At 48.2% G+C, this 12,992-nt stretch overlaps 1 protein-coding gene and 1 long non-coding RNA gene across 5 annotated transcripts in view; one reads left to right on the forward strand and one right to left on the reverse strand.

The window, feature by feature from the left end:
* Positions 1-7,063, forward strand: part of IL1RAP (interleukin 1 receptor accessory protein) — a 117,358-nt gene extending 110,295 nt beyond the window's left edge. The window contains exon 12 of one of the 4 annotated variants that reach the window (XM_087965621.1): positions 5,031-7,054. In XM_087965621.1, coding sequence (XP_087821747.1) covers positions 5,031-5,755 — 725 coding nt within the window. In that variant the 3' untranslated portion in view covers positions 5,756-7,054. Of the gene's footprint in view, positions 1-5,030 lie in introns of all 4 variants that reach the window. The other 3 variants (XM_087965625.1, XM_087965622.1, XM_087965620.1) reach the window with 3 other exon arrangements.
* On the reverse strand, positions 6,757-12,408 carry LOC148131030 (uncharacterized). The gene is made up of 3 exons (XR_015749550.1): positions 12,343-12,408; positions 9,907-10,010; positions 6,757-6,826 (listed from the first exon to the last, which is right to left on the reverse strand). It is a non-coding gene; the product is annotated as an uncharacterized LOC148131030 (long non-coding RNA).
* Positions 12,409-12,992: the final 584 nt, after the last annotated feature.

Here is a 12,992-nt window from a genome sequence, read left to right on the forward strand (position 1 = left end):
TCCTCTTCTTCTTCTTCTTCCTCCTCCTCTTCTTCTTCTCTTCCTCTTCCTCCTCTTCCTCCTCCTCCTCCTCCTCTTCTTCTTCTTCTTCCTCCTCCTCTTCCTCTTCTTCTTCTCTTCCTCTTCCTCCTCTTCCTCCTCCTCCTCCTCCTCCTCCTCTTCCTCTTCTTCTCTTCCTCTTCCTCCTCTTCCTCCTCCTCCTCCTCCTCCTCCTCCTCTTCCTCTTATTCTTCTTCTCTTCCTCTTCCTCCTCTTCCTCCTCCTTTTCCTCCTCCTCCTCCTCCTCCTCCTCCTCCTCCTCCTCCTCCTCCTCCTCCTCTCTTCTTCTTCTTCTTCTTCTTCTTCTTCTTCTTCTTCTTCTTCTTCTTCTTCTTCTTCTTCTTCTTCTTCTTCTTCTTCTTCTTCCTCCTCCTCCTCCTCCTCCTCCTCTTCCTCTTCTTCTTCTTCTTCCTCCTCCTCCTCCTCTTCTTCCTCCTCCTCCTCCTCCTCTTCCTCTTATTCTTCTTCTCTTCCTCTTCCTCCCTCCTCCTCCTCCTCCTCCTCCTCCTCCTCTTCTTCTTCTTCTTCTTCCTCCTCCTCCTCCTCCGCCTCCTCTTCCTCCTCCTCCTCCTCCTCCTCCTCCTCCTCCTTGCAAATCCCACTCCCCTTTGGCACTGATGATGTTACCTAGTTGGGTAATGAATTGCAAGAAACCAAGCTCAGAGACCACCTAGGAATACACCGTCTTTCTCCTCCTCTTCCTCTGCAAACCCTTCTAGCACTGATGAAATTACCTAGTTGGGTCATGAGATGTCTGCAATAAAACCAAGTTCAGAGAGCACCAAGAGCCCTAGAGTCCTCCTCCTCCTCCTTCTTCTTCCTCCTCCTCTTCCTCTTATTCTTCTCTTCCTCCTCCTCCTCTTCTCCTCCTCCTCCTTGCAAATCCCACTCCCCTCTGGCACTGATGATGTTACCTATGTTGGGTAATGAATTGCAAGAAAACCAAACTCAGAGACCATCAAGGACTACACAGTCTTTTTCCTCCTCCTCCTCCTCCTCCTCCTCCTCCTCCTCCTCCTCCTCCTCCTCGCAAACCCCACTCGCTTCTAACACTGATGATGGTACCTAGTTGGGTCATGAGATGTTTGGTAGAAACCCCCACACACAGAGACACAGCTGAGAAAGCACCAAAGTAGGACCCTGAGCTACAGAATTCTCTGATGGTGAAATTTCCGGACAGCGAGCACAGAAGTTTTGGAGTTTGATTGTGGTTGTAAGTCGAGGAATTACCTGCAGGAGGACCAGAGTTAAAACCCTTAAAAATCAAGACGGTAGAATAGAGAATTTCAAAATAACATTTTACGAGCTGTGGTTTTGGGGCTACAGATAAAAAAAAAAAGTCATCAGGAAATAGCATTAAGAGAAGAAATAAAAGGGAGATGTCGTCCCTAAGTGCCTACAACCCCAGAGGAATGAATGGAGACACTCAAAATGTGCTATTTCTTTTATTTTTTAGAGACTGAGGGTTTCCTTTCTTTCTCTTCCCTTTTCCCTTGAAATGTTTGCCCCAGGAAAATGCATTTACTATCTTCCCAAAGTCTATTATTCTGCTAATCCAGATGGATTAAGTCCATTTAAAAATGCCACCAGCTCTTGCCATTAACTTTAGAAATTAAACCAGCTGGTTTTTTTTCTTATTGACAAGTGGATTCAAATCCATGGGTTTTTAGCTCATAAGCACAGCTCAGATGAACCTTTCTCGCTATATAAAAGCAAAATACCCCTCACGCATCATCATAAAATCTCCAGAACCGTCAAGCCTACAAACTTGAAATTTGGCACGTATGATCCTCTTGGCTTCTAGGGGCTCACTAAGAAAGGATTTTTTCCAAATGATCCTCAGAGCATTTAGAGTATTTCCTATATTATTATTGTTATTGTTATTGTTATTGTTATTGTTGTTGTTGTTGTTGTTGTTATTATTATTATTATTATTATTATTATTATTATTATTATTATTATTATTATTATTATTATTATTTATTGTTATTATCTGATGCTAAGGAGTTCTGCTCCCCCACCCCACCTGAAAAATAATCTCTTCCAAATGCAAAACACAAGCACAGGAGTTTCAGTTTCACAGCAGCACCAAGCAGCCTTAGTCCAGAACAGTTGAGCTAAGCCACGCCCAGGCTCCTTGCTGTCTCCTTGCTCCCACAGCAAATACTCTTGCAGTTTCCAAACAGCCCTCCACTCTCTCACATACTGACAGCACGCTAGCCAGATGAATACCGATGGATGCTGGTAGGCAGAGGCAGCATTTTCCCTCCATTATTTTCCTCCCCAAAAACTAAGCCCGACCACGTAGTTTCATAAGCAAAGCCTGGGTAGCAAGCTAGTCTGTGATATAAAAATCTGTTTCTTCTCGCTTTCCTTCTTAAATAGTTAGAGAAAAAAAAAAAAAAAGCAAAATTGCTGGGCCTTTTTGAGCTCTTCCTTAGAGAATTTGTGAGTTCATTTTTGCTTCCCATCAGAATATGCTTCAAACAGAACAGGAGCAGAAAGAAAAAACAGAACAGGAGCAGAAAGAAGGAAACGAGCTTTGGGGATGTTATAAAACATGGTTTTCATTAGTTTCACCTTTTCCTCTCTGGAACATTTTGCTAGACTGGAGCATTTTTCACCGGCCCAGGTGGTTGCATTCCCATGTGCTCAGCAGTGGGGAGGGAGGAATTATCCGATCAGGCTCCAGGCTTCAAGCTTTCACTGGGTACCAAATAGTAGGGAATATTTGTAGCTCATGGGGGGTGAATTATGGGGTCCTTGGTGCTCTCTGAGCTTGGTGGATTTTTTTGCAGATGTTTCACAACCCAAGTAGGGAACATCATCAGGGCTAGCAGGGAGTGGGGTTGGAGGAGGAGGGGGGAGAGGAGGAGAGAGGAGGAGGAGGAAGAGGAGGAGAGGAAAAGGAGAGAGGAGGAGGAGAGAGGAGGAGGAGGGGAAGAAGAAGAGGAAGAAGAAGACAAGGACTTGGTGCTCTCTAAGGTCCATGGTTTTCTTGCAGACGTTTCACAACCCAACTAGGGAACATTATCAGGGCTAGCAGGGAGTGGGGTTGGAGGAGGAGGAGGAGTGGGAGAGGAGGAAGAGGAGGAGAGAGGAGGAGGATGGGAAGAAGAAGAGGAAGAAGAAGACAAGGACTGTGGGGTCCTTGGTGCTCTCTAAGGTCCATGGTTTTCTTGCAGATGTTTCACAACCCAGCTAGGGAACATCATCAGGGCTAGAAGGGAGGGAGGATTTCCCTTCTCCTTTCCACCAACCCCTCTTCCTTCCAGAAAGTTTAATGAGCATTCAAAGTTATGACAGCACTCAAAGAAAGCACTTATGACCATTTTTCACACTTCATATCCATGGTCAGATGATCAGAATTCAAACACTTGGCAATTGACTCATGACGGTTGCAGTGTCCCGGGGTGGGGGTGGGGAATCACATGATCCCCTTTTGCGACTGAATGACAAGCCAAGTCAACAGGGGAAGCCAGATTCGCTTAACAACCATGTGACTCACTGAACAACTGCAGCGATTCACTTAACAATGGTGATCAGGAAGGTTGTAAGATGGGGCAGAATTCACTTGGCAACTGTCTCACTTAGCAACAGAAATTCTGGGCTCCCTTGTGGCCGTATGTTGAGGACTTCCTGCATGCAAAAACTTCTTTGAATGAATGAATGAATTCCTTATTGGCCAAATGCAATTGGACACCCAAGGAATTGGTCTTGTCGATCAGTGGCTGAACTTTACGTGGCCATAGGTTCAAAGCAACCTTCCGCTACTTAATGGTTCAAGACAGGTGACGTGCCTGTGGCTTGGGAAGGCTAATGGGGAGAATAACAAGGGCTGGAAGGGACCCCGGAGGTCTTCTAGTCCAACCCCTTGCTTGAGCAGGAAACTGGAGACACCACTTCAGACAAATGGCTCTCCGGTCTCTTCTTATAAACCTCCAGTGATGGGAGAGACCCACAACGTCTGAAGGCAACCCATTCCACGGGTTAATTGTTCTCCCTGTCAGGAAATTCCTCCTTCATTCTAGGTTGCTTCTGGATGGGTTTCCATCCATTGCTACTTCTCCTGGTGCTTTGGAGAACAGTGGCCAAGTGTGGTTGGACACACAAGGAACTTGCACCAAGACAAATTCCTTGTGTGTCCAACCACACTTGGCCAATAAAGAATTCTATTCTATTCTACTCTACTCTATTCTACTCTAACAGGTTGACCCCTCCCCACTCTTCTCTGGGGCAGCCCCTCAAATATTGGAAGACTTGGTGTGATGACCCAAAGGGGCGTGGCACAAAGGCCACGCAGTCAGACAATCCATAGGAGTCCCTTTATTAGCTCCGACTTTGCCCCCAATGTCCTGGTTACCTTCTGGGCTGGAGAAAAAAAAACTCTCCCAGGAACAGCCTTGGGCTGCAGAGACTCAAGTCCAAAACATGGTCAACACAAACTGTAACTATAAGTCTAATCCAGGCAAAATGAGGTCATTTAGTCTGGCAGGGCAGGAGAAGGAATTGCAGATGTGAAGGAACGGCAGTAATTCAACGCGGGTGGGAAGACGCCAGGAACACAGATAACCAAAGTCAACACATGATAAACCATGTTTGCTCCCAGAAAACACCACTCTCAGCTTGCATCTCTTTTAAACTCCCTTCCCAGCTGTGGCTAATGAAGGGACTCAGGGCCCTTTCCTCCCCCCGTAAGCCATGCAACCCATGTTGCTCCCTTCTCCGTTCCTCCCTGTGTGCCCTAGGATGAAGAGGGGGGCTGAGTCTTCCTCTGAACTCCCTCTCCCTTGTTCTACCCCTCCCCTGCTCTGCCCAGCTGGACTTTGCCCTTCCCCAGTTTCCTCCCCAGCCAACGGAGCCACACCCCCACCCCGTGTCAGCTGTCCATCTTCCTCCTCGGATTCAGACTCCGACAGGGGCATGACACTTGCTATCATGGTTTGGGCTGCCCTTCTCTTAACCCCTTTGTCTTTCCCTCTCCTGCTTAGACATCACCGAGGCCATCTTTGACTTCATCCAGAAGAGCCGGAAGATGATTGTGGTCCTGAGCCCCGAATACCTTCTGGAGAAGAGCATCAGCCTTCTGGAGTTCAAGCTGGGCCTCCTCTGCCAGAACAACATTGCCACCAAGCTGGTGGTGGTGGAGTACCAGCCTCTGCCCCGCGCCCACCCGAGCGTCCAGCAGCTGAAGGAATCCGTGGCCTTCGTGGTCTGGAAAGGGGAGAAGTCCAAGCACCTGGGGTCCAAGTTCTGGAAAGCCTTACGCCTGGCCTTGCCCCTCCAGAGCCTCGGCACCTGTGGCCACGCCGTCTGGAACGAAAGCAGCTCCTCGCATTCGGACACCAGCTTGGACCAAGCTCAGAAGAAGAGGACCAGGTTGAAAGGCCCACCGCCCAAATCCAAGGCCGTCCCTGTCCGAAGAGGGCCGGCCACCTTGCCCCGAAGGAAGACCAAGCCACAGCCACCCAAGCCGTTCCTGGCCTGCCGCTGTTGCGTGGCCTCCTCCAACGAGAAGCGCCAAGCCAAGAGCCCCGGCCAAGCCGCGGCCAAGCCCAAGCAAGAGATGCCATGCCAGAGGCCGCTCCTGGGAGACGCCGTGGTGGGCCACCTCCAGAAGAACGGGAAGAAGCACCCTTTGGAGTCCCAGGGGGCAGCTCTGGGCCTCCAGCAGTTTGCAGATGTGTCCAATAACAATGACTTCTACGTCCTTTAACCACCGATGGTGGCATCCGCTGGAAACACAGCAGCTCTGAGGAGGAAGGAGGGAAGGCTGGCCTCCATTGAGGACCTCTTGGAAGCCATGGGACCAGTCAACCAGAGGATGTGGGGGGGTGGGGGTTGCCTATGGAGGGACCTGGTGCTTGGGGACTGCCCTCCCTCCTCCAAGGGTCTCCTTACCTGGGCCAAGGTGGAGATTTGAACCCTCTCCAAAGCCAAGTCCAAGAGCGGGCCATGAAACAGAAGCTGGGCAGATAACGTCCACCCTAACAGGTCCCATCATGGAGACTTGTAGAAGGCATGGCTCTTCCCTCTTTTAGAGGTCAGCATTTGACCCCCTCCCCGCCTTCATTCCAGCCATCTTAGGACAGGATGTTTGGGTACGCCGGTTGGGAATGCTGGATCTCGTAGTCCCACCAGAAAGTGGGATGGGGAATGAGGGGAGAAGGTCAGGTGGGCTCATCTGACCTTTGGCTTTAGGTTCAGAACCGCAGAGGGGGCTCAGCAATCAGTCAACCGATCGATCAATCCGAATAGAGCTGGAAGGGACCTCGGAGGTCTTCTAGTCCAACCCCTGGTCAAGCAGGAGACCCTAGACCATTTCGGAGAGGTGGGCTGTCCAAGAAGAATTTAAAACCAGCAACAGCCGCCCACCCACTCACACCCACCCAAATTATTCAGGAAGGTTTCAGGGGAAAATCTCAGATGAACGAACACATCCATGGTTTTGTTTTGTTTTTTAATTTAATTGTTGATTTAATTTACCAAGGCCGTTTTCCATTCTCTTTGGCTCCGTTTTTGCCATCTGGAAAGACATTTTAATCGTGTTTTTTTTTTTAAGTCGTCTTTTCTTTTCTTTTCTTAAAGGGGCTGTATTTTTATTTTTGTTTTGGGGGAAACAGAGAGTGTTGGATGAACGCTTGGAAACCAAGTGGCTGAAAATTAAATTTTCATTTCTGTGAATGGCTCTCTGGAAGCATCTGTGGTTGTGCGGTAGGCAGTTCCTGCGTGCTTCTCCCACACGTCGCATGTCGATTTATTCCTGCCTGAAGCTGTCAACAGGCGTCTTCAGAGGGGAAACAGGATGTACCCCTCCCACACACACACGCAGCCCCCAGCCCCCTCCTCAATCGGCCTCCCTCCTTCTATCCCCTTTGTGCACCCAACACCTGCGCTGGCTGGGAAGAGGAGCCTCACAAATTAATCTCAGGTAGTCCTTGGTTTTTGTGACGGTCATGGTCACAATTTGGGTTTACGACCTTTTTCTGCAGCGGCTCTTAAGGAAGCGCTGTGATTGTAAAATGTACTCCACAGTCATTCAGCGAGCGAATGGTTTGCTATGTGCCGCTCGTGCTGAACACCACGTTTTAGCAAAACCATCAGAAGTCAGAACAAGAGAGTTGGAAGGGACCTCAAAGGTCGTCTAGTCCAACCCTCTGCCCCAGAGGTGGATATTCAGCAGGTTCTGACCAGTTCTGGAGAACCGGGAGCAGAAATTTTGAGTAGTTCAGAGAACCAGCAAATCCCACCTCTGACTGGAGATTTTGCAGTTTCCTTCCCCTGCCACGCCCACCAAGCCACGTCCACAGAATCAGTGGTAAAAACATTTGAATCCCACCCCTGGGAGACCCTATACCATTGCAGACTGGTGGCTGTCCAGTCTCTTCTTCAAAACCTCCAGTATTGGAGCATGTACAACTTCTAGTGGCAAGCAGTTCCACAGTTCCTCCCTTCGTCCCTCCCTTTTCCCCTCCTTTCCTTCTTTTCGTCCTTTCCTCCCTCCCTACATCTCTTCTTTTCTCCTTCCTCCCACCCTCCCTTCTTTCCCCTCCCTTTTTTCCTTCCTTCCTTACCTCCCTCCCTCTCCTTTTCTCCTTCCTTCCTCCCTTTTCCCCTCCTTTCCTTTTCTTTTCCCCTCCCTACATCTCTCCTTTTCTCCTTCCTTCCTTCCACCCTCCCTTCCTCCCTCCCTTTTCCCCTCCTTTCCTTCTTTTCGTCCTTTCCTCCCTCCCTACATCTCTTCTTTTCTCCTTCCTCCTTCCCTCCCTCCCTCCCTTCTTTCCCCTCCCTTTTCCCCTCCTTTCCTTTTCTTTTTCCCCTCCCTACGTCTCTCCTTTTCTCCTTCCTTCCACCCTCCCTTCCTCCCTCCCTTTTCCCCTCCTTTCCTTCTTTTCGTCCTTTCCTCCCTCCCTATGTCTCTTCTTTTCTCCTTCCTCCCATCCTCCCTTCTTTCCCCTCCCTTTTTCCTTCTTTTTCCTTCCTTCCTTACCTCCCTCCCTCTCCTTTTCTCCTTCCTTCCTCCCTTTTCCCCTCCTTTCCTTTTCTTTTCCCCCTCCCTACGTCTCTCCTTTTCTCCTTCCTTCCACCCTCCCTTCCTCCCTCCCTTTTCCCCTCCTTTCCTTCTTTTCGTCCTTTCCTCCCTCACTATGTCTCTTCTTTTCTCCTTCCTCCTTCCCTTCCTCCCTCCCTTCTTTCCCCTCCTTTTTTTCCTTCTTTCCTTCCTTCTTTCCCTCCCTCTATCCACCTCTCCTTTTCTCCTGCCTTCTTTCCCTCCCTCCACCTCTCCTCTCCTCTTCTCCTCCCTCCCTCCCTCCCTCCCTCCCTCCCTTCCTTCTTCTCGAATCATGGGACTGCAAGGGACCTCGGAGGTCTTCTAGTCCAACCCCCCGCTTAAGCAGGAGGATGCTCTACCATTCCAGACAATCAACTGTCCAATCCCTTGTTGATAACCTCCAGTGCTGGAGCCATCCACAACTTCTGGTGGCAAGTCATCCCACCAGTTCATTGTTCTCACTCCCTTCTAGCTCTGATGATGTTATCTAGTTGGGTCATGAGAGGTCTGCAAGAAAACCACCCTCACAGCTTGTCAGAAGTTTGGGGAAAGGAGATCACGTGATCCCCGGGAAAACTACAACCATCATAAATATGAACCAGTTAGCAAGTCTTGGGATTCTGACCAAGTGAGCCCAGGGAGGCTGCAACGTTCGTTAAAGGTGACAAAGCGGTTATACGTCTCTTTTTCCAGTGTCACTGTGAGTTCGAATGGTCACTCAATGAACTGTTGCAATTGGAGGATTACCTATACTAGATTTTTCTGGGGGGAGGGGAAACCTTGTTTTATATTAACGGCAGCTGCAGAGGCAACCACAGCCAGGATTCAGAATTGGGACCTTATTCTCTCTCTCTCTCTCTCTCTCTCTCTCTCTCTCTCTCTCTCTCTCTCTCTGCGGGGGTGTTTGGAGTTGGAGAGCAATGCTATTTTTGTTCCCATTTTTGGCATCGTTTTGAGGGACGGTTCAGCTGGGGAAGAGTTGTTGCTCTGGGAGATTGCTGGCCTCACAACCGCCAACAATTAGTAAGCCTTAGCAAGGCCACACCTAGAGTCCTGCATGCAGTTTTGGTCACCACAGCATTAAAAAAGACCCTGAGACTCTGGAAAGAGTGCAGAGAAGAGCAACCAGGAGGATGAGGGGATGATTGGAGGCTAAAACATACGATGGATGGTTGCAGGAACTGGGCCTGGCTGGTCTAGGGAAGAGAAGGACCAGGGGAGACAGGAGAGCATCTTCCAGTATTTGAGGGGCTGCCCCAGAGAGGAGGAGGACGGGGCTCAAGCTGTTTTCTAAAGCTCCCGAAGGCCAGACAAGGAATAATGGATGGAAACTGATCAAGGAGAGATTCAACCTGGAAATAAGGAGAAACTTTCTGACAGGGAGAACAATCAATCCATGGAACAAAAGTTGCCCTCGGAAGTTGTGGGAGCTTCATCCCTGGAGGCTTCCAAGAAGAGGCTGGACTCCCATCTGTCAGGAATGGTGTGTAGGATCTCCTGCTTGGGCAAGGGGGTTGGACTAGATGACCTACACGGTCCCCCTTCCAACTCTGTTAATCTGTAACTGTAACAACCCAGCTCACTCCCATATATTCCCACAAACTGAATTGAATCCTATTGACCAGTTTTGCTCTGGAGCCAGAAAAGTCACAGCAAATACAGGCAAATAGATTTATAACAGTTCATTTAGTTCAAAGTTAACACCCCCCAAAAAACAAGTGACTTAGCACCGTTGTTCACACTTATGACCATTTTAGCATCCTGACGTTCAACGTGATCAAAATTCAGACATTTGGCCACTGACTCATACTTACGACAGTCACAGCGCCCCGGGGGTGTCACACAAACCTCTTGGGCGACCTTCTGACGAGTGAAGTCCATGGGGGAAGCCGGATTCGCTGAACAACCGTGTGACTCGCTTAACAACAGCAGTGATTCATTCACCAGCCGTGGGGAGAAAGGTCATAGAATGGGGCAAAGGTTACACAACCATGGTCTTGCTTAGCCACAGAGATTTCAGGCTGCAATGAGGTCATATGTCGAGGACTACATGTGGTGGGGGACCCCTTGAGGCACAAAGAGTGTCCCGTTTCAAAGAGCTTTGTCTGCTGTCAAAGACGGTCAAAGGCTCTGGATTTATTCATTGCTTCTTTTGGCAATTGTTGGGAAATAAATACCGTGTTTTCCCCAAAATAAGACCCTGTCTTATATTTTATTCGCCACCAACAAAAGGCACCAGGTCTTATTTTGGGGGGCTTTGCATGATTTTGCATGATCTCACGTGATTTCACATGTCCAACCGCTGCCAGCTGATGATGTTCCGATGGAGGCTGAAGGCGGGGAGAAGCATGACGGGCAGGAGATTCGGATGTTGGTTTCGGGAGGAGAAGGAGTGGCGGAGTCAAGAGAGGAACAAGCTTGGAATCGCTGCATAGCCACAAATGGACTAAACCCAAACCCTCTTGAGTTCTGTTAGCCCTTATCTGCCGTGTTTCCCCCAAAATAAGACCCTGTCTTATAATCTTTTTGCCAGCAAAAAAAAGGCACCAGGTCTTATTTTCAGGGGAAGTTGCCCACTGACTAACCTCACTTGTGTGTGTCGCCCCTGACCTTTTTTTCGCTGTCAGAGGAACTTCTTCTTCTTCTGAGGCCGGCAAGGCTTTCCTGAAGGCCTCTGCATCCCATAATAGAGCTCTGGATCGATCCTGAGCTTTGTTCTCAGCTCCAGAGGCCTTCCGGAAAGCCTTGCCAGCCTTGCCGGCTGCAGAAGAAACGGACCGGCCAGGCAGGAGTCAGAGTGTGCAAGGCCTGGCTACACCTGTCCACAGGTAAGCAGTAGGGCAGCTCCACCCCCCACCTATCCCCACCCTAGCTTAATTTTTACCCATCCACTCTGGAGTGGGGGGGGGTCTTAATTAGGGCTTATTTTGTGGGTAGGGCTTATACTGGGCGCATGTGTAAAAATCAGGGTAGGACTTAATTTTGGGGTAGGTTGTATTTTGGGGGAAACGGTAGTAATTGTGGGAAACAGGAACCGCAGAGGGAGCTTTCCTGGTATCGTTCAAGTCATTTAGGAAGGAGAAAGAATTGTGTTTGCTTTGCCTTTCCGTTGGAACGTAATCTATGATAATTGGACATTTTCAAAGCAACGCATGAGTCAAAAATTGCCCTTAATTCACTTTCGCAGATGCTGCTCCCCAGTTTAAAAAAGGAATAGAAGAATACGAGGGGGAGGGGGGAGGAATACAGATGCAACTGTCTGGATTTATGGAAATAATGTAGAAAAGTGCACTCTTTGGAGCGGGGTTGGACTGCAAAAAAAGGGGAGGGGTTTTTGGCAATGCTGGGAATTAAAAGAGCATGAGGGAGGGAGAGAATGGGCACCCAAGTAGCAAAGCATTTCAGAGAGAGAAGGAAAGAGAAAGAATAACAGGAAGGAAGGAAGGAAGGAAGGAAGGAAGGAAGGAAGGAAGGAAGGAAGGAAGGAAAGAAGGAAGGAAGGAAGGAAGGAAGGAAGGAAGGAAGGAAGGAAGGAAGGAAGGAAGGAAGGAAGGAAACACAGAAAGAAGGAAAGGAGGAAGAGAGACAGGAAATTGATGAGGGGGAGGAAGAAAGGAAGGGGGAGGGAGGGAAGGAAAGGAAAGAAGGAAAGAAAGAGAAGAAAGGAAAGGAGGAAGGAGACAAGAAATGAGGGAGGGGAAGGAAGGAAGGAAGGAGACAAGAAATTGATTTGGGAGGAAGAAGGAAGGAAGGTGTAGGGAGGGAAGGAAGGAATGAAAGAAGGAAAGAAAGACAGAAAAGGAAAGGAGGAAGGAGACAAGAAATGAGGGAGGGGAAGGAAGGAAGGAGACAAGAAATTGATGAGGGAGGAAGAAGGAAGGAAGGTGTAGGGAGGGAAGGAAGGAATGAAAGAAGGAAAGAAAGACAGAAAAGGAAAGGAGGAAGGAGACAAGAAATGAGGGAGGGGAAGGAAGGAAGAAAGGAGACAAGGAATTGATAAGGGAGGAAGAAGGAAGGGAGGGAGGGAGGAGACAAGAAATTGATGAGGGGGAGGGTGGAAGGACTCTCAACAGACGAGATCCTCAAAAGAAAAGGAAAAGAAAAAATAAGAAGAAAGTGGAAAAGAAAGTGAATAAGCATCTAGTAGCTTATCAGCTTTTATGGCCCACCTGAACTGCTGTATGGTGATCCCCCTGCTCCTCCCCCTCCTCCTCCCCTCCTTCCTCCTTCCTTTCTTTTACAGTTATTACCTTTTTATTCATCAAGCAATGACCCAAAAGCCAAAGAAGGAGCAAACCGAGGCCCATTTTGGACTCCTCTTCTCTGGGCCTTTGAATCCCCCCGCCCCCCAGGAATCCTGGACTCATCCCAGTCCCCTCAAAAGCTCCAGCATCAACTGTGTCACTCCCCAGCTGACACTCTGCTACCATATTTAATTCTTGCAAAATATTTAATTCTTGCAAAATATTTAATTCTTGCAAAATATTTAATTCTTGCAAAATATTTAATTACAATTTAATTTAATTGCAAAAATATTTAATTCTTGCAAAATATTTAATTCTTGCAAAATATTTAATTACGATTTAATTTAATTGCAAAAACATTTAATTCTTGCAAAATATTTAATTCTTGCAAAATCGGTTGTCGCTGCTGTTGGTACCACCCTCTCGACATAAACCGGGTGGGAAATTTCAAAAGGTCTGAAAAAGAGTGGAAGTATATATTAATATACTTTTCAAATATCCAAAAAAACTACTTTTTTTAAAGAAAAAAAAAAAGGAATCCTACTTTGAGGCATACAAGAGAAGCTATTGAAGAGATCCAGAAATAGACAGGGGAGAATTTTTGATGTGGGGGAAATAAATGGAAGATATTTAAAAATAGGAGCGCTGTGGGTCCA

This window comes from Notechis scutatus, chromosome 4 (assembly GCF_049901735.1).
Source record: "Notechis scutatus isolate UNSWTSFEM ecotype Mainland chromosome 4, rNotScu1.2, whole genome shotgun sequence".
Taxonomy (NCBI): Eukaryota; Metazoa; Chordata; class Lepidosauria; order Squamata; family Elapidae; genus Notechis; species Notechis scutatus.